Source organism: Littorina saxatilis, linkage group LG2, assembly GCF_037325665.1.
Source record: "Littorina saxatilis isolate snail1 linkage group LG2, US_GU_Lsax_2.0, whole genome shotgun sequence".
NCBI lineage: Eukaryota > Metazoa > Mollusca > Gastropoda > Littorinimorpha > Littorinidae > Littorina > Littorina saxatilis.
In genome coordinates, this window is record NC_090246.1 from 58,052,706 (window position 1) to 58,076,672 (window position 23,967).

The following is a 23,967-nucleotide window of genomic DNA, read 5'->3' on the forward strand; positions in this document are numbered from 1 at the left end:
ACTGCGAGATTACCGGCAGCGTGTAAATTGAAAGCAGATAGCTCTGCAATAAGACTCAGTTTTAATACATGTCAAGTTTAACCGGCTAGAACAAGTTCGATATGGCTACTCTATGTTTCTGACTAAAATTAGAAAAAGCAAGTGTTTAAAACGGGTGGGAAAATAAGTCTGATATACAGTAACTGAAACGGTAATAATGAAAAACGTTTGATTTTCCCAGTAAAACCTGGTGCGCTTGCACGCCGTCAACCTTAGTGATCGACTAAGCTTATAAATTGGTAAAACCAATGATAATGCATATTATCTGAACTTATTTAATCTAAATATTTTGCAGAGAGTATTTGTGAAACAGTGGTGTCTGTATGCATGCGGTTAAACCCGAACGCTGCAGACATATGAGGCTCTAAAAACTGACTGAGTAACTCATTTGAATCAGACTTTATCCAGGTTATGCTCGGCAAGACTGAGACTGAAAAACAGATGTACACTGAAAGAGAAAAATGATAATGATTTCCAGAGTAAGCTTACGTCAGATTGATCGTAGAACCTGTTCTTATTATGCGCTTTACCAAGAGTGTGTACAAAATAGTTTAACAAAAGGAGTTTTAGTCATCCGTCGCGATATAACCTTCGTGGTTGAAAACGACGTTAAACACTAAATAAAGAAAGTAAAGTTTAAGTCATGCACTTTCGGTTTTAACTTCAATTCCGGAAGTGAATACAACCCCTCTTTTCTTCTTCGGTAAAGTCCGTAGCCACCGGATATAGCCGAAGTTAACTTGCTGGTTGTCGCAAAAGCTGTGTGATGGAAACTAAGCAGAACGACAGTCCCACCGCCGACACTCTTGCCTACTTGGAAGCGCAAGGTAGCAGACGAATTTATTAACTTGTTTGTTAATTGAAGTTAACTATTTTAAATGATCCAAAGACGTCTGTACTGTTAAATGAAGCAGTCAGTGCACACACGGCTCGCCTTTTATTGAAAACAATATGGCTGCCACTTCGTACCGTCCGAAACTGTGAGCATGTTTTGAAGCAGTCAGATGGACTTTCGATTCTTCAAGATATTATACTACGGTCTACTCTCATGGCTCCCCCTTTTTTTTTAACGCATTTACAGCTTGCGTAAAAAGTTGGGGATTGTTTTAAATGGACGGGTTGGCTGAACTGTGTACAGATGATGTGTGTTCTTGGCTGACAATTCAGTGTCAAGTGCACACAAGTACCAGACTATCTCTTCTATAAATAGCTCCAGACTAACTCTTACTTGGTAAATCTCCATCAGGAAGGTATGGGTGTATAGGTCATAAGCAATGCTCGCAGGACGAGCAGCCATGGCCTATTTGTTATTGGCCTATTTTTTGTGACAATCTTTATTTGTGCATGCCAATAATGAAAGTTATTAACCAGATTTGTAACTTATATTGGTTATAAGTTACATACATAACTGTGTTTATATTTGACAGGTGTTATTACTGATGATGACGATGAAGACGACATTCACTTCTGCAAGAAGTGCAAGCAGGTGTTTAACAAGATTGAGGCCTACTTGGAACACAAGGTCAAACATGACAAGTTCAAGGTTGCGTACAATCGCGCCCCTGGCGACAGGCGAATGGTTCTTCCCACCTTGATGAAGAAGGAACCATTTGAACAGTCTTCTGCCGCAGCTGACCAAGAGGGAAATGGTGCACACGATCCAGAACTAGCATCCTCTATGAAACCAAGACGCAAAAGTATATTGACACTTTGGGGTTTTCTTTGTCATTTTGGGTCATAATAATATATGGGGTGGGGTGGCGCTGTTGACACTGACAGGAGTATTTTAGAAGCAGTGCTGCACATAATTATGTGATTAAAGTTAAACACTGACTTCTTACTTATATTGACCCCCAACTTCCACCCCGTCCATCCCACCCATTCCCCACCCCTGCAACCCTCATACAAAATGTAGTATTGATGCTGTTTGTTATGGGAAAAGGAAGCTTTTGTTGAAGATTCAGTATGTGTGTCTCAGCATGTGTATTCGTGTGCATGTAAGTCGTAATCTGTTTAGGTTTTAATTGGTAACGTTGTTGTATCAGTCAGTATTAGCACTCTTTTCTTTTCATCTCTGATTGGCTGTTAAAGTTTCTGACCAATTTATATAAATATATATTTCATTTTTGCTCTTTTTTCATGGTTCATCATTTGTGGCTTTTCTACAAAAATCAAGTCGCATAAATCTGATTACAAAGACAGACATCTGATTGCAAGAATGGAGGGTTCAAGATTTTGACCTATACTGTCAGTCAAATTAATTTCTGGTAATACTAGGGGTAAGATAAGAACTTACTAAGGAAGTGATGCTTTTCTGTACAGGGAGGAAGAAGAGAAGTCCAGCCGTTGACATTCAGCTGATAGCAGAGAGGAACACTTACATCTGCACAAAGTGTGATCGCAAATTTAGCAGGTACACATAGAATAATGAAACTGATCGACTGTTAACAAACGAGGATGTTTTTTTTTTTACTTGTTTCTTTGTCATTTGTTCTGTTATTTGTTTTAATTCAGGTGTGCTAGTTTATTGCAAACTGTCACTTACATGAGAACGCACACGCAAACAGGCATGCACAAATGCACAGAGTTTCTGTCAGTGTCAGCGTTTAGACTTCAGAGCTGAATATGGTTGAATAGAAACCTTGTGCAAATAACTAATGTTGTTTAGTGTTTGTCAGAGTGTCAGTCATACTCCCAATTCAAATGTATAGGTGACAAACTATGTCAATTAAGATCTGTTGAATTTTAGTGTAGGAATGTTTTTGAATCTTCTCACATGTAATTTGAAATTGTGTTTGTTAACAGAGAGGCGACCTTGAAGTGGCACATAGAGTATGACCACAAAGCAGAGGCTGACAGTGATGAAGAAATGGAGGGGCACGAAGGAGGGGCCGAGGATGAAGACGGAGAGATCGATGATGCCAACTACATTGTAAAGAAAGAGGGTGGTATCAAGCGTCAGAAGCCAGACTACGGGCCTCGTCCATTCAGCTGTGACGTCTGCGGACTTGCTTTCAAAGAGGTTTGTGTCCTGACCGTTTACGTGTTCTTGTGTAATGTTATTATATGTTAGATCTTCTGCCATCATCTGGCGCTTCTGGTTAATCATTCTTTTCAGAGAATGGTTGCATAATAAGTTTTCATAGCAATGAACTTTATTTTGTGATAAGATAATTCTGCTTTAGGGAATGTTTCTATGATTTTTTTGTACGCCTGGAAGACAGAAGATTGTTCTGAAACTATACTTGATAGTTCTGGGACAGGTCAATCATTTTCTTTTCAAGTTTAACTTTCAAAATTTCAAGATGTATGCTTTCACCTCCAGATGTTTTTCCTTTCTGATGTGTGTGTATTTTGTATGAGTGGTGCTAAAGTGAACTGTTTTGGTTTTACAGGTGGCAGTGTTGAAGACGCACATGCTGACTCATTCGAATCTACGAACATATAAGTGCCCCATAGAGAACTGTCCATATGCATTCAAAACCAAGGGGTCTCTTGTCAGACACACCAGAAGACACACAGGTATATATATAGAAGTCATCCTCACATATTCTATGCGGGTAATTGGCACTGCCGCTAGGTGAACATTTTGGGTTTTTTTCTGCCTTTCTCTGTACCAGTATTTACAGGCATAAGGATGGTCCGTGGATCCACTCATTTCAGAGGTTTAGAAATTACATTTCAGAGGAAAATTTGTTTTTTCAGAAGAAGAAAAAGTCCAAAGTTAAAAATCCGCAAGAGCATTTTGTATTCTCAAATCACTTAGGCGTCTTTAAACAGAACAGCTCTGAATGCAAAAAAGATGATTGACTCCAGCTCGTCTCAGTGAGCCAAGTACAGCAGTCCCTGCAATGTACGGCCCCCGGCGTGAGGGGCCACCTGACATGTACGGACACATTTGCTCGGCACAGAGTGTTTTCCTTCTATATTTTCCCCCCTTAAACGGACACCTGCAAAACGTGGACACGGACACTAATTTTCGGTCCCAACAGCAGGTCATACCTGCACAATACGGACAGACCATCGTCAAATTTTCACCACACCAAAATCGATAACGGAGCAGTCCGGCTCTTGGTACAAAGGTCACAACCGCTAAGGTGTGATGACAGTCTCTGTTAACTTGGGTGCACGTGTACCCATCAGGAGGGGGTTAATTTGGGTCAGGAGTGAAGTACACGCACTTTCTTGTTTTCAAATGCGAAGATGCCAACATGAAACTGCACTATGCTCTTTATTCTTATCTGTTGGACGTAAGCAACAGAAGCCACAGTCGATGAAGGCCCTCCGAGAAAGAGAGTGAAAAATCGGCCACCGTTCTCAACATCGCGTGTCTGTGTGTAACCTCTTTCATTGACAAGATACTCTTGTTTCCCCACAGCCTTGACCAGTGAGTCGGTTGCCTAATCTGTGAACCCTTCAGTTGTGTTGCTTTGTCAAAAGTTAGACACAGTCAACTGGTTTTGCTCTGAGTGAACAGTGCAGCTCGCCTCATATAGCCGGTGACACCTCTCTGGCCACAGCACCAAACAGTACATGGCTGGGAGGAGGGAGAGATGGGGGGGGGGGGGGGGGGGGGGTAGCTGGCTAAACTCAGTGGGGTGTCCGGTGTCATTGCATGTCAGCAGGAAGAGCATTGGAGAGAAATAGAGAGGTGTACTCTTCCAAACAATTTCCAAGGATCAGTTGTCAGGGCTTAGGGTAGTCAGTGAGGGAGAGTGAGAGCGGTGTCGTGTACAGTGTATTTCCGACTGAAGAGTGAAAAGTCACTGCCACAAGATCGGCATGCAGTCAATAAAGCCAGACAAGAAGAATGATTATGACATGCGGCTCTATCTGCTGGTTTTTATTCAAACTCGTTTTCAACGCTTATTCTCACAAAGCATCTGCACACCTGCCTTTGTGCTGTGTTTGTGTGGCTGATTTCGTATGATGTCAGTGCATGGTGAGTGCGTTCACTGCCTTGAGGATTTATTTTATCTCTTCTTTTCAACACCATTCATACAAATCATTTTTTGCAGAGCGTTTAACAAAATATTAGGAGTTGGATGTTATCGTTTAGTAGCCACAAGAAGTGGTTAGCATAGACTCAAACATGTTGTGTGTGTGTCTCTGTGTGAGTGTATGGGGGAGGGGGTGGTGTGGTCACCCCTCCCGTGGTCACCCCTCCCGTGACCGGCCACCTGCAATGTACGGACAGGTTTGCTATGGCCCAAGGGTGTCCATTCATGAGAGGGACTGCTGTAGTTGATTTTGATACTGACTTTTGCCCAACTTACACTGGATTTGGTCTAGAATGCGTAGATTTTGATTATGCTTCAAAAAATGTTTCCGGACCTCCCTAGATTTTGAGAGGTATTTCCTCTCAGCCAATCCCACACCTGATTTTCTCTTTCTGGTAGAAGCTTGTTGCAGGAATGATGTAAAGATCCTTAAACATTTCAATGCATACTCTTTTGAAGGCCTGCACTTTCTTCATTTTGAATTGCATTATTATTATTTACTTTAGCCTTTTGAATTGTACAATAGTACTTGCAATGTAAGAATGCCATTCGGACCAGCCAAAAATGTCCCTACATTGCTGGTGGCCTTTCACGCCAGGTAGATTTTGGTCAAGTTATTAGACAAAGGCATACAGGTGTTCTTTCAAAATGGATGTTTCCTCTCATCGGAGGGGCTTCACAACACAGGTGTCACTGTAATACAAGTATAGTTCTAAAAAGTAGACCAGTACATGTATTGCAAAAAGTGATTTAACTGTAGGTGAGGAGTTTATGCAAAACTTGAATGGGGATCAAATTGCAGTATGACAGGATTATGAAACAAAAATAATTAAGTGTTTCATGTGCATTCTTTTCTCACTCCACTTTCAGTTTTTTCTGTAAAGAACGTGTTACTGACCGGAAGCTTTTTTCGTCAGGTGAGCGCCCTTTCTCGTGTGAAGACTGTGGTCGCAAGTTTGCTGAGTCAGGTGCTCTTACCAGACACCAACGCTCCAGGTGAGACCCATTACAAACAAAAATTGTCCTTTCTGATTTTCTGTTAGATCTACTGTTCAATTGTTTACTGTCGCTCTATATTTTTGTTGTCTTTCATTCTAGCTGTTTTGAAGGGGTTTGACTGAAAACCAGGCCATCCTACCAGCAGGCATTGCTTTACGAGACAACAGTAACAACTTTCAGAAACTACATACACTTCTGTAATTCTTGATGCTGTTTTATATTTTAAACTTACTGGGTTTTTTCTCGTTTTTTTCTCTCAGAAATCCATGTACGGCCAAATCAGATGCGGACCTCCCTCGCTACGGCAAGAAGTGGAATTATGTTCCGAACATTCCAGCAGTGGTTTCAGATGAGAAAGCCAACGACAGCTTCGTCTCCATGGTGCCTGGTGAGATGGTGATGGTGATGACGGAGGGGGAGAACGGTGAGCAGATACTCACCGAGGCGCAAGTGGTCAGCAACAACGAAACTGTGTCCTCACTGGGTGAACATTTGGTGAGTTCTGACTAGATGTTGAAAAATCTTGTTGATTGTTTACTTAAACTGCGGATTCTGTGTTGTTGATGTATTTTGTATACAGCGAGCTTTTGAAGATTTGCACTAGGTATCAGCTGCGGTGAGAGTTACGTTTAATATTGTGAACCTGATTTTTCCTGCTGTGAGCGGTTAAATACATACATGGTTAAAAAAATGAATTATAAATACCTTCTTCTGGTACAATGTAAGTTTTATAATGAAGGCAAATATGATGTGCAGTTGACATGTTGCTGATTCGAGAGTTTCTGTGTCTTTGTTTTCTGACAGATGGAGGAGGGAGAGGTGACAGAGAGTGAAGTGGGAGAACTGGTGGCTGCTTCAAGCATGCAGTCCTTGACTCCAACACAGTGCAGGGTAAGGACTCCTGTGTCTGATACATGTACAACGTACTTGTTTTTCTTAGCTTGTTAGCTTTCAATTGTCAGTCGCTGCTGCTTTTTTTCTGTTTGTTTGCTGTTTGACGCTTGCTTGTTTGTAGCTCACACAAATTAAAGGTGCAACGATGAAGCTGTGATCATGCTAGCCATTTTCAGAACTGGTATATTTTTCAAGCACAAATCCCCATTCTCCTGGAAATTGATTAGTTTGTTAGGGGAACCAGTACAACAATGTCTGACATACAATGATCACAACATTTTAGTTGGGAAAAAGTCTGTCAAATGAAATTTCAACCAGTGAGCATGGAGGTGTGCAACTTTTATTTCCGATACTTTCAGATTGTAGCAATCAAGCACTTGATACTACCTGTTAATTCAACCCCTGAAATGACATAAAAATGAATGATACAATTTTCTGTGGATATGCAGGTGTGCAAGGAGGACTGTTTGGAGTTGGAGGCATTGCGTGTCCACCTGCGTTCGCACCTGGCTGACTTTCCTTACCACTGCGGTTTCTGTCACTTTACCACTGAGCAGCGTGACGACCTGCGTAGCCACATGCAGTCCAAGCACCTCAGTCAACTCAAAGTATGTGCTTTACATGTGTCTAATGCGTCATCTGGTCATATAATCAGACACTTTATAGGTTTTCGTGCATTTTGAAGGGTCGAGTTATTTGTTTTGCTTCACATACTGTATTTTGGGCAGTTGTCCATGAGCAATAGGCTTCCAAGTGACAATGAATGAGGAAATTGTAGCTCGGCAACTGCACTCTCTCTCTCTCTCTCTATCTCGAGAGAGAGAGAGAGAGAGAGAGAGAGAGAGAGTGTGTGTGTGTGTGTGTGTTTAGATTCTTGTACTTTACTTTGTTTCTGATGGAAAAAATATCTACTGTACATTTCTTCTTTTTTTGTTGCTGTGTTGCTGTTTTTTTCTTGACAACATTCAACCTGTTCTCTCTCTCTCTCTCTCTCTCTCTCTCTCTCTCTCTCTCTCTCTCTCTCTCTCTCTCTCTCTCTCTCTCTCTCTCTCTCTCTCTCTCTCTCTCTCTCTCTCTCTCTCTCTCTCTCTCTCTCTCTCTCTCGCTCGCTCGCTCGCTCGCTCGCTCGCTCTCTCTCGCTCTCTCTCTTGTTTGCTTTATTCTAATGAATAAATAAATGTGCTGTGCATTTTTGTTGTACAGGGCACTGACCCGAACATTCTGCTTCCACCAGTGGACAGTGACATCAGCAAGGAGAACAGTCAGCACACTGCCAGGGATAACATGTGAGACAGTTTGTTCGGCTTTGTGTCAATGTTAGTGTCACCAGTTCAACCATTGCAGCCGTAATAATTTATACTGGCATGCATTTTTGATTTTATTTCTATTCATATCAGTTGTTTAGCTGGGTATCTTTGACAGGAGAAACTACCCCATCCAGAATCTCCCCCAAAACATACCTGTAAAACTAAAGGCATGCGCTGCACAGTCCTTCCCGTGTAAAGGCTTAAAGACAACATCTCAGTTCTGGCCAGACTATTACATGGTATAATGCCACCCCTACCTGGACACATGCCCAAATCCAGAGCCTGGGTGCTTTCTGTGAAAAGTGAACATTTAGTGATGAATTATTTTGACAGATTTACACTAGTGTCTGTTAAGAAATTATTTCATACAAAAATTACCCCTCCACACAGGCTATTGGTTTTGTAATGGTAGCAGTTTTGTATTAAGTATGAATCAGCTATGATAAGAAACCATTCCTTATGGCAGAAAACTGCAACAGGGTACAATTAAATGCATGTGAGGTGCATGCCTATAACATCTCCATCTTGCCATTACCACAGAGACGCCCAGATGGCGGTGAAGCAGCTGCTGGAGTTTCCCAGCTCCGAGGCTCAGCTGACAGAAGGCGTGAGCCCCCTCGCCATCAGCCGCTGTCCCATCTGCAACCGAGCCTTCCGCGGCAACAGCTACCTCAAACAGCACATGAAGAGTCACACAGGTATGGCGATGCTGCCTTTATTTCTGAGGTATATCTTTTGTGCATTTTTCTCTCTGATAATGAGCTTCAGATTTAACATCCTCGGTGGCAGCAGTGGCCAATGAGGGACAATCCTGTTTTGTTCATTAACCCCTTCACTGCCACAGTATAACAGCATTTTGGTATTGCTGTGCGCCAGGGCAAATTTCGCTTTCTTCGGTAGGTTCACTAATCTGTTCACTGCTCAATCATTTATTGAGATATCTCTTCGATCTTTGGCATGTGGTTTGCTTACACCCTTGGCTATTATCTGATAACATGATCATTGGACTTTGTTTGTGATAGTTATAGTAAAAATCGATATATTGACCATTTTTGTCAAAAATTACAGTTTCCAAACTTTCACACACACACTGCAGCATGTAAAACCGCAGAAAACACAGCTAAAACTGGTATCAAACATCAGGTACTCACATTACAGCCCATAACAGTATTCTTCTGTGTGGTAATCCATAAATCACTTCTTGTAGAGCTTCCAGAACACTGTATCATTTAAAAAGAGGTCTACGAGTTGATGTCCGACTTTCGGCCGCCATTTTGAATGTTAGAGATCGGAAAAAAACTTCTAAAAATGTTTTTACCATGTGGTACTAACTTATCTGAACGGTCAATGGGAAAGAACTGTGTTTAAACCCCTACAAGAAGTTGGACTGTGGTTACCTTCCATTTAGTTTTCACAAATGTCCTGAAAAGTGCTGATGTAAATGCCACGTACCTAGGACGTGTATGGGCGTATGACAAACCAAACATGACCATGTATCTAGTACGTGCTGGCCAGTGAAGGGGTTAATAGTACTTTACCAAAAGAAAATTTGCAAGGATAAGTGTGTTTTTTCTATGTCAAAGGGGATGGGGATTAAATACGGGGTGCTAGGAGGAGCCTGGTGGGATAGGGTCTTGAAATGGGGTGGGTGGGGGAGGGGGTTCTAGATTTATGTAGGTTGTTTGACTTTGTTTCATGTAGAAAGAAAGTGTGCTGTGAATGTCTTATTTGGAATTGTTGCGTTTTCCTATTTGCTGAGCATGTTCTGCTGTCCATTCAATGAAAATATTATTAAAAAAATTTACTTTTATTTGTGTTTTTTTATTTACTTAAATATTTACTTTCTGATGTTAGGTGACAGGCCTCATGAATGCCATGTGTGCCACAAAAGCTTTGTGACTAAAGACGCACTCAACAAGCACCTCATTGTTCACACTGACGAACGCAACTTCAAGTGTGGGGAGTGCGGAAAGCTGTTCAAGCGGATAGGACATGTGCGTGAACACCTGAAGATCCATAATGTCGAGCGGCCATTTCCTTGTGCCGCATGTGACAAGGCCTTTAAGACCAATGTAAGTATAGCATCAGAGTCCAAGTTAAATTTACATGCACAGATGTTGAGAACATTTTCTTGTGTAATGTATTGAAAGAAATTTGCACAAAACCAAAGATGAATGTAGTGATTGATGGTAACATATTTGAAAGAGAAACTGCAGAACTAATAAGAGAATGGTAAATACTTTTGTTTTTAATTTGATAAAGTAATTTTAAGACGAACCAGAAATGCAGGTCAAAAGTCAAATTAGGTGAATTTGGAACCCATGGATACTGTCTTCACAATGCCTTAAAAGTTTACACAAGAACACACACCGTCTTTTTTCCCTGTGAGTGTTGAACTTGTCAACTATTATGGTAAAAAGTACCAGAATAATTGCTAAAAGATCATGTTGAATAAATATGAATCTTGTTTTTCAGAATGCTGTAAACGTTCACACAACACAACTTCTTTCACCCCCTGCGGGTTAGGGGGAAGAATTTACCCGATGCTCCCCAGCATGTCGTAAGAGGCGACTAACGGATTTTGTTTCTCCTGTTACCCTTGTTAAGTGTTTCTTGTATAGAATATAGTCAATGTTTGTAAAGATTTTAGTCAAGCAGTATGTAAGAAATGTTAAGTCCTTTGTACTGGAAACTTGCATTCTCCCAGTAAGGTCATATATTGTACTACGTTGCAAGCCCCTGGAGCAATTTTTTTATTAGTCCTTTTGTGAACAAGAAACAATTAACAAGTGGCTCTATCCCATCCCCCCCTCCCCCCTTTCCCCGTCGCGATATAACCTTGAACGGTTGAAAACGACGTTAAACACCAAATAAAGAAGAAAGAACAACTTCTTTCCCCATGAGTGTTGAACTTGTCAATTGTGATAGTTAAAAGTACATTACCAAAACAAATGCTCAAAAATCATGTCGGATGAATATTAACGCTGTTTTTCAGAATGCCTTGAAAGTTCACACAAGAACACACAACGACTTCTTTCCCTACGAGTGTCGCAACTGTCAACGCCAATTCCGTGAGAAAGGGTCTCTTCAGCGTCACATTCGCACCCACACTGGAGAAAGGCCGTTCAGATGTCCCCGGTGTGGGCGTGGCTTTGCGGAGCATGGCACTCTGAACAGACATCTCAAAGCAAAAGGTATGTTGGTGTAAACATTTAAAGGCAATGAAAATGAAGATGGAAAGATTTTGAGTTGCTCAGAGCAGTTATTCTAGAGCGGTTATGAGAATCTTTTGATTGTTAGGCCAATGCAGCAATGAAATCTCTTAATTTGAAGACCAGCTACTCAGATTAAGTTTGTTGTGTTTTTTTCCTTTGACTTTTGTGGACTATTACACTGCTGGGAAAGTGAGGTAACACAGGGGTGAGTTCAGCATTTAATTAGTGGAAAGGCATAATGATTTGGACTCTTAAAAGAGAAGCAACAAAGTGAAGTACATGTGCAGTAATGTGTCAATCAGAAAAGGATGTGAGAAAGTCGAGAATTTAGCAGCCTGTGAATTTGAAGCAGTCAGTTAGACGCTCAAAATCTGTGTTTGTACATCACTTGGAAGTGTCCAAATTAGAATTTAGCTGTTTGTGAAGCAGGCAATTACTCGATTACTCGCCTCAAGGTGCAAGTGTCATTATCACTATCATCCGTAAAAGTACTGAGGCAAACATGAAAAAGAGAAGCCTTCCAAAGCCAAATATCTTTGTATTTTGTTACAGTGCAGTGTAACTACCATCTTGGCCACATGCCGGTGGATGGAGAAGACCAGCAGGAGACAGACGTGGAGGAGAGGGAAGAGCATGACTCAGGCCATGACATGCCTACCGTGCTCGCCGAGTTCTCTTCTGTGGTGGCCGACACACAGCAGTACATTGTGGCCGATGGGCTGTCGGATGGAGAGACTCAGGTAAAGGGGATTTGGTGTTGGGAGGTGGGATGTGTGTGAGTAAGCAGAACAGGAGTCTGGTACAGTGGAACCTCCCTTTAAAGATCCCCCATTTTAAGACTCCCTTTTTTTTTCTCAGATTTTCTGTTCATAACCACTTTTTATTTAACCCCATTGTAAGATTCCCTCCCTTTATTTTCTCAGATTTTTTAGGTCAAAGGGGATTCCATTGTAATAAGAATTAACTTGTTTACCCTTCTGGCTGAATTCTCCTCTGTAGTGGACAGCACACAGCAGTACCTTGTGGAAAATGGGGAAGGAGGTGTTGAGGAGAGGGCAGGGAGGGGTGTGTATGAGACAGGAGCAAAATGAAATGTCCCTTTTTTTCTCTTTTTGTTTTTTTGTTTTTGCACTTTTTCAAGTTCATTGGGTTAAAAAGATTGAATTTTACACATCCACCAATACTTTCATTACTTTTGTGTCAATTGTTCTTGCTCTTGTTTCCTTTTTCTCGTGTTTGAATTTTTTGACTCATTGTCCAAATCCCTTGTTTCGTTGCAGACAACAGAGTATGTGGTACTTCACACAGACCTGGCCTCAGAAGACATACAGAACGTGGAGATTGTCACAGATGGTAACATCGACCCAGACACCATTCTCAGCCATGTGACTGGCGGTGAGCACTCTTACGTGGTGGTCAGTGAGCCAGGAAACCATTATCGCATTATTGACTCCAGCACCGGTATGACGCTCGCCACAATGCCTGTGGATTCCGACCAGCTGTCAACCGTGACCATGATGCCCGGGAGTGACGGTGAAGGAGAGATCTTGACTGTGGAGACAGACTCCGGCCCGCTCACTGTCAAAACAGAAACAGTAGAGAGCGACAGTGTGAAGGCCGAGAACAGCTCTGCAGCCTTAGAATCCATAGTTGTACACACAGACACTAGCGGAGGTTCAGGTACAGTACAGACAGAGACAGGTGGAGTCATAGTCCATGCCGAAACAGCTCCTGTCAGTGATGCTATCACTGTGCATGCAGACAGCAGTCATGTCACAGATGCAATAACTAAGCACACAGATGCTAGTCATAACACAGGCGCCATCACAGTTGAGACTGCCGCTGGCCCTGTGACGGTGGTGGGAGGGGACCAGGTGGCGGATGCTGTCAAGCAAGCCATGATGGTCGCTGACATGGTTGAGAGCACAGGAGGGGAGCATGGTGTCGAGATTCAGGTGGTTGTCACCAAGGCTCAAACCACTTCATGAGCAAAGGAATGAGAATTGTGAGTTGTGAAAAACTGACTGGAAACTTGTGCACTTTTTCATCTGCATTCGACCGGCTGTTTGTCCATGGTCTGCCAGGAACTGGACTGTGCCGTTCAACAGTATGGAACAAACAAAATCAAAGTGCTTGTCTCAAACATATTGTTGAGAGGAAAGTTTCTGCAAGGGAATTGTACAGTCGGGCCCGCTTATAAGGAGCGCTCGGGGACCAAATTTTTTACTCCTTATAACCGAGGTTCCTTATAACAGAGCTCTCGGATATAAGGAGTAACCCAAGCCCAACTACCTTATAAGCGGGCTTCTGCATTTTCAGTGTCAGTATTCTCTCTCTCTCTCTCTCTCTCTCTCTCTCTCTCTCTCTCTCTCTCTCTCTCTATCTCTATCACTCTCTCTATCTCTCTCTCTCTCTCTCTCTCTCTCTCTCTCTCTCTCTCTCTCTCTCTCTCTCTCTCTCTCTCTCTCTCTCTCACAGCGGATTGAAAATCAATGCCCCTTTAGGCTCATGTCTATGGAACAACAGTAATTTGTTCCTCTCTTTTCAGACATTTTAACTTCTGCATCCAGATCGAAGGTAGGGCATTTAGCGATGAACGGAAGTTTCCGCGAAAGCAAAGGCGGATAATTCTCCCCTAACAGGATTTGAAGCCGGTGGAAGAAAATGTAAGTTTTACGCCCTCACGGCAAAGCCATTAGAGGCATGGGAAAACCCGGCTTTGTAGAAAAATGAAAAAATGAAAATTCAAGGGGGGGGGGGGGGGGGGGGGGGGAGGATGTAGACAGCTGGCTGCCGGCTGCTTGAGGAGACCTGAAATGGGCTAGGGACCGGGTTGGGTCATTGCTGAAATAGTTACTTTATTGGCTGTTGGCCGAACGGACACCCGGGCTTCATATTTTTGCATGCATGTATTCGTGTTTCCAAGGCCTGAGGCTTTCGCTGTGACCCTGGGATCTTAATCGTGCGCATGCGTGCACACGGGGGTGTTCGGACACCGAGGAGAGTCTGCACAAAGTTGACTCTGGGACACGCATCCCGCGCCGAACTTGGGGGTTGAACCCACGCTGAAAGTGACAACCGGTTTTAAAGCCGACTGGTCAAACTCCCCACCCAATATGTTGGGGTCAAGAAGTTCCATGGAGGGCGGGGGGTATGGAGTAACACATAGTGTTTTGCTCAGAACATTCCCACCCAAGCAGATCACCCGCGCTAGGGGTACGCATTACCGTGAAGCTGGCAGTCATTGCTACCAAATGTCGTCTGTTTCTACCACTCGGTGGTGACTTAATGTGGGTCTATGTAAGCAGATGCCAGCGCAAGCAATCTGATGCAGAGTCAGGAGGCGATTAGGTACAAGAGAACCTTAGAGGCCTAGCCTCGGCCGTCTAAGGGATCTGTGTGTCTGGAGGCACATTTGGTTTCTGAGGTTCAAGCGGAGCTGTTGCCTCTGCTCCCAAGTTCCCGTGTCTGGAGGCGTTTTTGGTATGGAAGCAAACCTGTAGGTTGGGGCCTCTGCCTTTCAGGATGCCAGGACTACAAAATGTGTGTCTTGAGACACATTTAGCGTAAGATTCCAGAAGTGGATCTGTACTGTGCTGGGTCTGCTGCAAGCACACTAGAACCATCTCGCAACAGTTGAGGTGAACAGATTGGTGACCAAGACCATCATCGGTTTCTCTCCGAGTGATGGGTGTGGGCGGAGAAAGTCTCCCAGACTTTGAAGCCGGTGCTATCGGCACTCCTTATAACCGGACTCAGGGCCGGTTTGGGCCTAATTTTTCACTCCAAATATGAGAGGTATCGTATAACCGAGCTCCATCTAAGCGAGTTTTCGTAAGTCATAACAAAGAACAATGTAATTCGGGGATTTTTTTTTTCTCCTTAAAAAAGAGGTTCCTTATAACCGAGCTCCTTATAAGCGGGTCCGACTGTAGTTTGTTGCTATCCCAAAATCAACAGTGATGTTTTGGTCTTTGGAATAGCAACTATCGAGGGAATACAAATCTCAGTAGTGCTGCTAGGGTTCATTGGTAAACATTGATTATTACTCAATTTACTGACAGTATTCTTCAAAACTGAAGACTTTCTAGTGAAGCATATATCAAAGAAATGTATTATGTTAGGTGTGTGTATGTTAGTGTGTCTGTGTGTGCATCTCTTTGCTTTTCTTGTAATTTATTTCATTGTTGATTTTGAATCTATTTGTCTCTGTATTCTTTAATCGTCTTGAACATGTTTTGCTTTTTTTCCATTCAAAAATATGTATGTACACATACTGGAAATTGATTGGCAACAATTTGTTGCTCATTGCTGGAAGCAGGATGTTTTCTGTTGCAGCCAAAGATGATAGATTTGCAACACTACTTCAAAACTCATGTGTTCAGTTTTGTTTTGAATTGGTATATACTCATTTCCTCCCCAAAGGCAGCTAATAAATATATTCTGATTTTATAAATTTGCAGTCACTGGTTCCGTTTGATTTGATTTTAGTGTGTGTGTGTGTGTGTGTGTGTGTGTGTGTGTGTGTGTGTGTGTGTGTGTGTGTGTGTGTGTGTGTGTGTGTGTGTTCTCTTGGCTTTTGGAGTTGAGCCTATATATTTCCTGGCCACATGCAGCCCTTGAAAGAGAGATACAGAGAGTTTGTGTTCACAAACCTGTGTGTGTGTTATTGTATTTGTCCCCTTAGCGTTTGGAATAAAAACCCGTTTCCTTGGAACATACAGCCCTGGGTCGCCCCCTCCTGGATTTTTGGAGCAGCTGGAACTGTGGAGAAGCCTACAGCTAGGCCAGAGAAGATGTGAATACAACACAAAGGAGTGACCAACCCCTCCAGTCATCTTCCTTCATACCTGCCCTACCCATGGAATGCAATTCTAAGCCCAGATATGTCAAGTCGTCTTTGGACACAAATAACTTTAAACATCAGATGCCGGAGGTCTTCGTGGCGGGAGACTTGCGCACATCATATGCGCGCCCTGGCGAGTCGGTTTTTGAGGATGTGTGAGCGTGTGTGTCTGAGAAAGAGATACGCAGAGATAGTTTGTGAGCGAATGTTCGTTTGTGCCTAAGAGAGAGAGAGAGAGTGAGGTCATGTTCGTGTGTGCGTGTGTGTGTCTGAAAAAGAGAGTTGGTGTGCGAATGTATGTGTGTGTGTGCGCGCGTTTCATGCACGCGCAAATATATCCATGTTTGCAACATAGCCTACTTGACATGCATGTATACTGCACTTCAAGGATGCATTGAGCACGGGACAAAAATCGCAAATAATTGGTGAAACTCTTGTGTATGTAGCAGGTTTGGTGAAACAAATCTTTCAGCCATTTGTGGAAGGTTCAGAAAACTTTGATTGAATAACACATACGCATAACAACATCATTCAGCCGGAGATCTGAAAATGCCAGTTTCCCACCAGTGCTTCCGCTCCAGCAGAACTGCTCTGCCAGTGGAGCCGATAGCGTTGATTTCAGCAGTTGATACACATTGTCTTTTAGTGTATCACCGCCAATGATGGTAAGCTCCGCCAGCTATCGCAACAAAACAAATGACAAATCAACCTTAACAACAGGCTGCAATAGAGTTTTTCTAAAAAAAATATATCAGGATTTTCAGCGGTCTCATAGGGTAAGAGTCCCTTTACCCCGATCCGCTTTATGCTGTGATTGGATGTTGTAAAATGCTTGTCTGAGGTAAAGGGGGTGAAAAAGCTTATTTCAATTTCAAAAATTAGCTATTATGAAAAAAATTTGCTACTCAAAAATCAAGCAAATCAAATCAGGCAAATATATACTATTGCAGGAAATAACAAGTCACGTAAGGCGAAAATACAACATTTAGTCAAGCTCGGTCGAACTCGCAGAATAAAACTGAACGCACTGCATTTTTTCCGCAAGACCGAATACTCGTAGCATTGTCTGTCCACCGCTCGTTCTGAGCGTGTTTTTAATCCAAACATATTATATCTATATGTTTTTGGAATCAGGAACCGACAAGGAATAAGATGATATTGTTTTTAAATCGATTTTGGAAATTTAATTTTAATCATAATTTTTATATTTTTAATTTTCAAAGCTTGTTTTTAATCCGAGTATAGCATATTTATATGTTTTTGGAATCAGCAAATAATGACAAATAAGATGAAATTGTTTTTAGATCGTTTTATAAAAAAAAAATTTCATTACAATTTTCAGATTTTTAATGACTAAAATCATCAATTGATTTTTAAGCCTTCAAGCCGAAATGCTATACCAAAGTCCGGCCTTCGTCGAAGATTGCTTGGCCAAAATTTCAATCAATTTTATGGAAAAATGACAGTGTGACTGTGCCGCCTCAACTTTTACAAAAAGCCGGATATGACGTCATCAAAGACATTTATCAAAAATATGAAGAAAATATCTGGGGATATCATGCCCAGGAACTCTCATGTAAAATTTCATAAAGATCGGTCCAGTAGTTTACTCTGAATTGCTCTACACACAGACACAACACACAGACACACATACACACACACACACACATACACCACGACCCTCGTCTCGATTCCCCCTCTATGTTAAAACATTTAGTCAAAACTTGACTAAATGTAAAAACCTACCACAAGGCGGCTCTTGTGGTCCAGGAGATGTTCCTCCAGGTTCCATAAACCTCCCAAGGACGACAGGGGGAAGACCACCCCATCAGGGAGTGGTTGCACTTCCAGTGAAGTGTTTGAGCCTCTCAGGACTCTCACCATCAGCTTCTTCATTTCCGTGAGTTCCGCATTCTGTTTTTCCAGAATGATCGAGGAACAGGTGATCAACTTGGCCTTCCAGGCGGACGATTGAAGGCAACAACAAAGTTAGATTCCGAAGCAATTGCCAAATCCTGCCACCTCCAAATAAAAAATGTGTTAAAACTTATAGAGTACACATGCAAAACCCATGAGGAAGAAAGCTCCATTTGCATGACTACAATCACCACTGTCTCACTCAATGAATGCTTGAAATCAGAACTAATTACATGAAAAAGTGAGAGGTACCAAAATATCACTTGCATAGGATTAGGAATTATGGATTTTAAAGCAAAGAATGCAGTTTTAAGATAAAAACTTAACCTGTTTAATTAATCATAATTTAAAGCCCAATTAAAAGCCACTAAAATAACAAACAAACACAAACACAAACATATGACTACTTTGCATCCTTGGTGTCCTGCTCTCCTCAGCATCACCCAATTCACCCACTGAAAAGCAAACAAAAAATACTCAATACTCCATTAATGAATGAATCAACTAGCACAGAACAATACGTACCACACAACAAACAGTCTGTGCGTATCTAAGAGAAAAACAACTCTCAAAATGAAGTCGTTGCATATAAAATATAAACGTTCTTCTAACTGAACAGACAGATAATTGCCTACAGCTGTTGTAAGATGGACACAAGTCACAGGTGCATTCCAGCACTTACAGTTTAAAGAATATAATAAGAATTGACACAAAACACAAATCGATCGGCATCATGTATTACAAACGCTAGACTGGACAATAACACCCGAGTTAGAACTGCTTTACTCTATAATTGGTGACAGTTCACCCTGTCACAAACATTGAAAATGTACTCACAGACTAAACAGCATATTTTAATGCAATTACTGTGGGGTAAGGATGAAAGAGAGCAACATTGACACTTGGGTCTTTATTATCCTCAGCGGATTATTACTTTATTCAGTTATTCTGCAGAAAAACAGAAATGCTGGAGAAAAACCGTTTGTTTCTGCAGCATTTCTGCATAATGTCATCTTTCGCGAGAGCAACGTTTTTTTCTGCAGTAAAACAGTTTTACTGCAGTAAAATTGAAATCAAGAATGCTGCAGTAAAACGGTGATGTTGTTTTACTGGAGAAAAACTGTTTACACTTTTTCTTCAGCATTTTGGCATTATTCAGTTATTCTGCAGAAAAACAGAAATGCTGGAGAAAAACTGTCTTTTCTGCAGCATTTCTGCATAATGAATTAATGTCATCTTTCGCCGAAGCAACGGGTTTTTCTGGAGCAAAATATTTTACTGCAGTAAAATTGAAATCAAGAATGCTGCAGTAAAACGGTGCTGTTGTTTTACTGCAGAAAACCTGTGTACATTTTTTCTGCAGCATTTTGTACTGGCTCATTATAATGTTGGAGCACGCGAGCCCCCCTCTGTCGAGAGATGGACTCATCCAGAATTACCAATAGTTGTGCGTGACACGAATGTATTTTGTCTGTCTGCATGACTATCCCAGGGGGCGACGAATACAAATGCTACTTTACAAGGTCGTTCGTTTTTCTCCAGAAAAACTGTCACAGACTATTCTGAAGAAAAAGTTAATCGCAATAATGCTGCAGAAAACCAAGTAAACATTATGCTTCAGAAAAACTGTTTTACTGCAGTAAAAAACGTTGCTTCGGCGAAAGATGACATTATGCAGAAATGCTGCAGAAAAGACAGTTTTTCTCCAGCATTTCGGTTTTTCTCCAGAATAACTGAATAATGTCATAATCCGCCAAGAGCCAGTACAAAATGCTGCAGAAAAAATGTAAACAGGTTTTCTGCAGTAAAACAACAGCACCGTTTTACTGCAGCATTCTTGATTTCAATTTTACTGTGCACAGTAAAATGTTTTGCTGCAGAAAAAAACGCTGCTTCGGCGAAAGATGACATTATGCAGAAATGCTGCAGAAAAGAACGGTTTTTCTCCAGCATTTGTCTTTTCTGCAGAATAACTGAATAAAGTCATAATCCGCTAAGGATACTTTATCGCCCTCTTTGTTTTGGGCGTCGGTATTTTTATTCTCTCTCTCTCTCTCTCTCTCTCTCTCTCTCTCTCTCTCTCTCTCTCTCTCTCTCTCTCTCTCTCTCTCTCTCTCTCTCTCCGCCAATCGCCGACTATCCAGTACAAGAGAGTCAATTTTGTTGCTGATGTTTTTAATTCTGGTGTGCTCCTGCCTGTGGGTTTGACAGACCTGAATAAGCTGTGCCTGTCCGTCAGTATGTTTGTCTGTGTCTTCATCTCATCTTTTCGTTTTATTTGCCAGAGCACAGATTGTGAATTCTTCAGAAGGTGCCTGCCGGTGTAACACGAGAAAATTACTCCCACGAGATTTTTACTCCGGAGTAAACATTTCGTACGAAAAAGTTACTCCCTTTACGAAAAAAGCACTCCCCCATTTCACGAGAAAATTACTCCCCAAGACAGGTGAGTTCCGAGTAAACATTTCGTACAAAAATGTTACTCCCCTGACGAATAAATAACGAATAAATTACTTCACCCAAACACGAGCAACTTAACTTCCCATGCCAGGTGTACGAAATATTTACTCCCTTGTCCCCTGTTAGTCTTGGTGGTGGAAGGGGTGGAAGGAGGGTAGCGCGACATTCGTGTGCGCGAGATCACTTATTGGCATTATCCCTTCGCCCGCATCCCATTTTCGCGTACGAGATTTTTACTGGAAGTGAAAAAAATGGGGAGTAAAAATTTCGTGGAGGGAGTAATTTTTTCGTGCCTTGGGGAGTTCTTTTCTCGTACGAAATGTGTACTCGGAGTAAGAATTTCGTACGAAATATTTACTCCGGAGTACATTTTTCGTGGAGTAAAAATTTCGTGTTACACCTGCGTTTTTCACGTGAGCTTGGAATAACATCAATGATGTACCTAGAGAATTACGTCATTATTTTACGTCATAAGCTTACTGGAACTCATTACGTTCTGTATAAATGCCTTGAGACAGTACAGCCGGTGAGGATGTTCGGCTGACTTTGGTTGTGGTCCTATGTATCAGCAAGATAATAGCAAGGGTATGTAGCATTTTTGGCAGTGTTCATAGCTGACAAACGAGAGTTTACCACCTAAGCTCTCTTTTGATGAGGTTTGATCATTTTTGTTTTGGCACACAGTTCATGCTTTGCAGACACAAGCCCAAGGTCGAGAAAAAAAAATGTGTTTGCTCTTTTGTTCCTTTGTTTGCTTGGTTATTTGGTTGGTTTCAGCTGTAGATAATACTTTATCGCATGTCTTTATGGTGTATCTATACTATCTGAATGTTGAGCACCGATTGTCAGTTCTCCTCTTCCATACTCCTATCTTTCCCCTCTCCCTCCCATTCCATCCTCATCATCTTCTTTGTCTTGTCGTTCTTATTGCCTCTAAACCTCTTTTGGGTTTATTTTATTTTAGTTATGTAGTTGTACAATGATTTGTTGGTCATCTTCAGTTTTGAAAATGTCGGTTTGCCTCTTGCGAATTCGGAAGGGAAGGGAAGGGTTAATCTTTGTTTAGCCTGCTTGTTTCACACACACACACACACACAAACACACACCCACACTGTACTCTCTGAGTCTCTCTCTCTCTCTCTCTCTCTCTGTGCGTGTGCGTGTATGTGTGTATGTGTGTGTGTGTGTGTGTATGTGTGTGTGCGTGCACGGTGTGTATGTGTGTGCGCATATGTGTATGTGTGTGTGTGTGTGTGTGTGTATGTATGTATGTATGTGTGAGTGTGTGTGTGTCTGTATGTGTGTGTGTGTGTGTGTGTGAGTGTGTGTGTTGTATTGAGTGCGAACGTGATTGCAGGCATGCGGAGCGCGTGTGTGTGCGAGTCGACTTTTCTTTTCCTTTGTATTATATTGACATACATGTACATTTCAATGTTCTATTGTGCATTGTGTAGTCGTATAGGTAATGTTGTAATTAGTAATACTGTATGATTGCGATTGACAATTGTCCTTTTATTGTCTTAATTTGTATGTCTTAGTTTAGCAGGGACAGATTGTAAGACTAGGCGTGAGCCTAAAATCTCCATCCTTGAGTAATAAAGTTCGTTCGTTCGTTCGTTCTCTCTCTCTCTCCAACAACAACAACATGATTGTAGCGTTAGCCTAGTCCGATGGGATCTTTTTCCACAGCAAGTGCTTTTATAAGTACAAGTCTTGAACATATACCTTTAGTTTAAACAAGACGTACATTTTAGGGGGAAAAAGAGGGAACATGTACACTACTTTTACACACACACACACACACATTACACACACACACACACACACACACACACACACACACACACACACACACACACACACACACACACACACACACACACACACCAGTGACAGAGAGAGACAAAGACAGAGAGAGCGAGCTCAATGCATTGTTGACTGTTACTTTTAACAGAGGTTGACCGCACGGCGACTGTGATGACGTGTCTACGTCGGGTTTTTCTCTTCCTACTATTATCTCTTTTTGGTGAGTAATTGCATGTACCAGATTATTGTTTTTGTTTTTTGTTCGTCGTTTTCACGAACACTTGAAGAACAAACAATTTCGTGAACAGATTTTGTTCACGGGTATGTCCCCACACAAACAGACATGTATCCAACCAACATGACCACAAACAAATAAAATAAAATAAATATCTCTTGAAAGAGGTCAGGTTTTCTTCTCAAGGCAATACTAAAGGTGAAGCAATTAAGACTGAAGAACACATAAATCACTGGATACGTAAGTGTAGCCTATAATTATACGTTGTCTCCCGTGGGCGGTTCACCACACCCCTCCTTTTCTCTGAGTTACGTGTTAGAGCGTCCTTGATTATCTCTACAAAGTAGCCATATCCTCATGACTGAATACCGGCACGGTTGGCCTAGCCTATAGTGGTAAGGCGTCCGCCCCGTGATCGGGAGGTCGTGGGTTCGAACCCCGGCCGGGTCATACCTAAGACTTTAAAATTGGCAATCTAGTGGCTGCTCCGCCTGGCGTCTGGCATTATGGGGTTAGTGCTAGGACTGGTTGGTCCGGTGTCAGAATAATCTGACTGGGTGAGACATGAAGCCTGTCAGTGTGCTGCGACTTCTGTCTTCTTGTGTATGGCGCACGTTATATGTCAAAGCAGCACCGCCCTGATATGGCCCTTCGTGGTCGGCTGGGCGTTAAGCAAACAAAAACAAAAAAATCATGACTGAATGACGGAAAGAGTGAATGCACTCTTTAAAAATCTAGTGACGCATTTCGTTTGTTGGCTGGTTTTTTTGATTAGCTAGTTACTTGCTTGCTTGTTCTCTGGCAAATATAGTGATCTGGAAGTCTTAACGTTAAACCCTGAAACCGTGGTATATACATTGTCATGCACATTTCCCCTGTGTGTCACCACAGTATCATTAGCACTGACGGACATCAGTCAGCTGACAGAAACCAAGCGACGATGTTCACAACCTACGCTGAGGGCGGTGGAGGAGCGAGTGGGGAAGGTGTACGTGTGTAACGCTGACCAGACGGGCTGGACCGGCTACTCCTCCTGCTATGACCAGTGTGACGCGGCCAGTGACGGCGGCATCGTCTGCAACCTCAACGACAGTCTTCAGGGGTGCTGGCTGGCCACTGGTGAGACACTAACGTCTGTCTACAAGTGTAGCAACATAGATGTACCTTGCTATATAGGCTGAGGATGGGGTGGGGGGGGGGGGGGGGGCTGTGGATGTGTGTGTGTATGGAGAGATTGGGGGTGCAGTGT

General features: G+C 42.2%; 2 protein-coding genes across 2 annotated transcripts in view; both read left to right on the forward strand.

Moving 5' to 3' along the window:
- Nucleotides 1–6: 6 nt before the first annotated feature.
- On the forward strand, nt 7–14,209 carry LOC138959355 (transcription factor E4F1-like). The gene is made up of 15 exons (XM_070330785.1): nt 7–866; nt 1,467–1,736; nt 2,362–2,452; nt 2,845–3,061; nt 3,435–3,561; nt 5,957–6,035; nt 6,299–6,533; nt 6,843–6,929; nt 7,382–7,540; nt 8,136–8,218; nt 8,780–8,937; nt 10,094–10,311; nt 11,235–11,433; nt 12,007–12,194; nt 12,735–14,209. The coding sequence occupies exons 1-15, from the start codon at nt 806–808 to the stop codon at nt 13,440–13,442; spliced, it is 2,880 nt and encodes a 959-aa protein (XP_070186886.1). The 5' UTR covers nt 7–805; the 3' UTR covers nt 13,443–14,209.
- A 6,933-nt stretch (nt 14,210–21,142) lies between these two features.
- The window catches only part of LOC138959734 (uncharacterized), a 10,276-nt gene continuing 7,451 nt past the window's right edge, over nt 21,143–23,967 (forward strand). Inside the window, exons 1-3 of the mRNA XM_070331338.1 lie at nt 21,143–21,262; nt 22,632–22,703; nt 23,610–23,837. Coding sequence (XP_070187439.1) covers nt 21,238–21,262; nt 22,632–22,703; nt 23,610–23,837 — 325 coding nt within the window. The 5' untranslated portion in view covers nt 21,143–21,237. The remainder of the gene's footprint in view (nt 21,263–22,631; nt 22,704–23,609; nt 23,838–23,967) is intronic.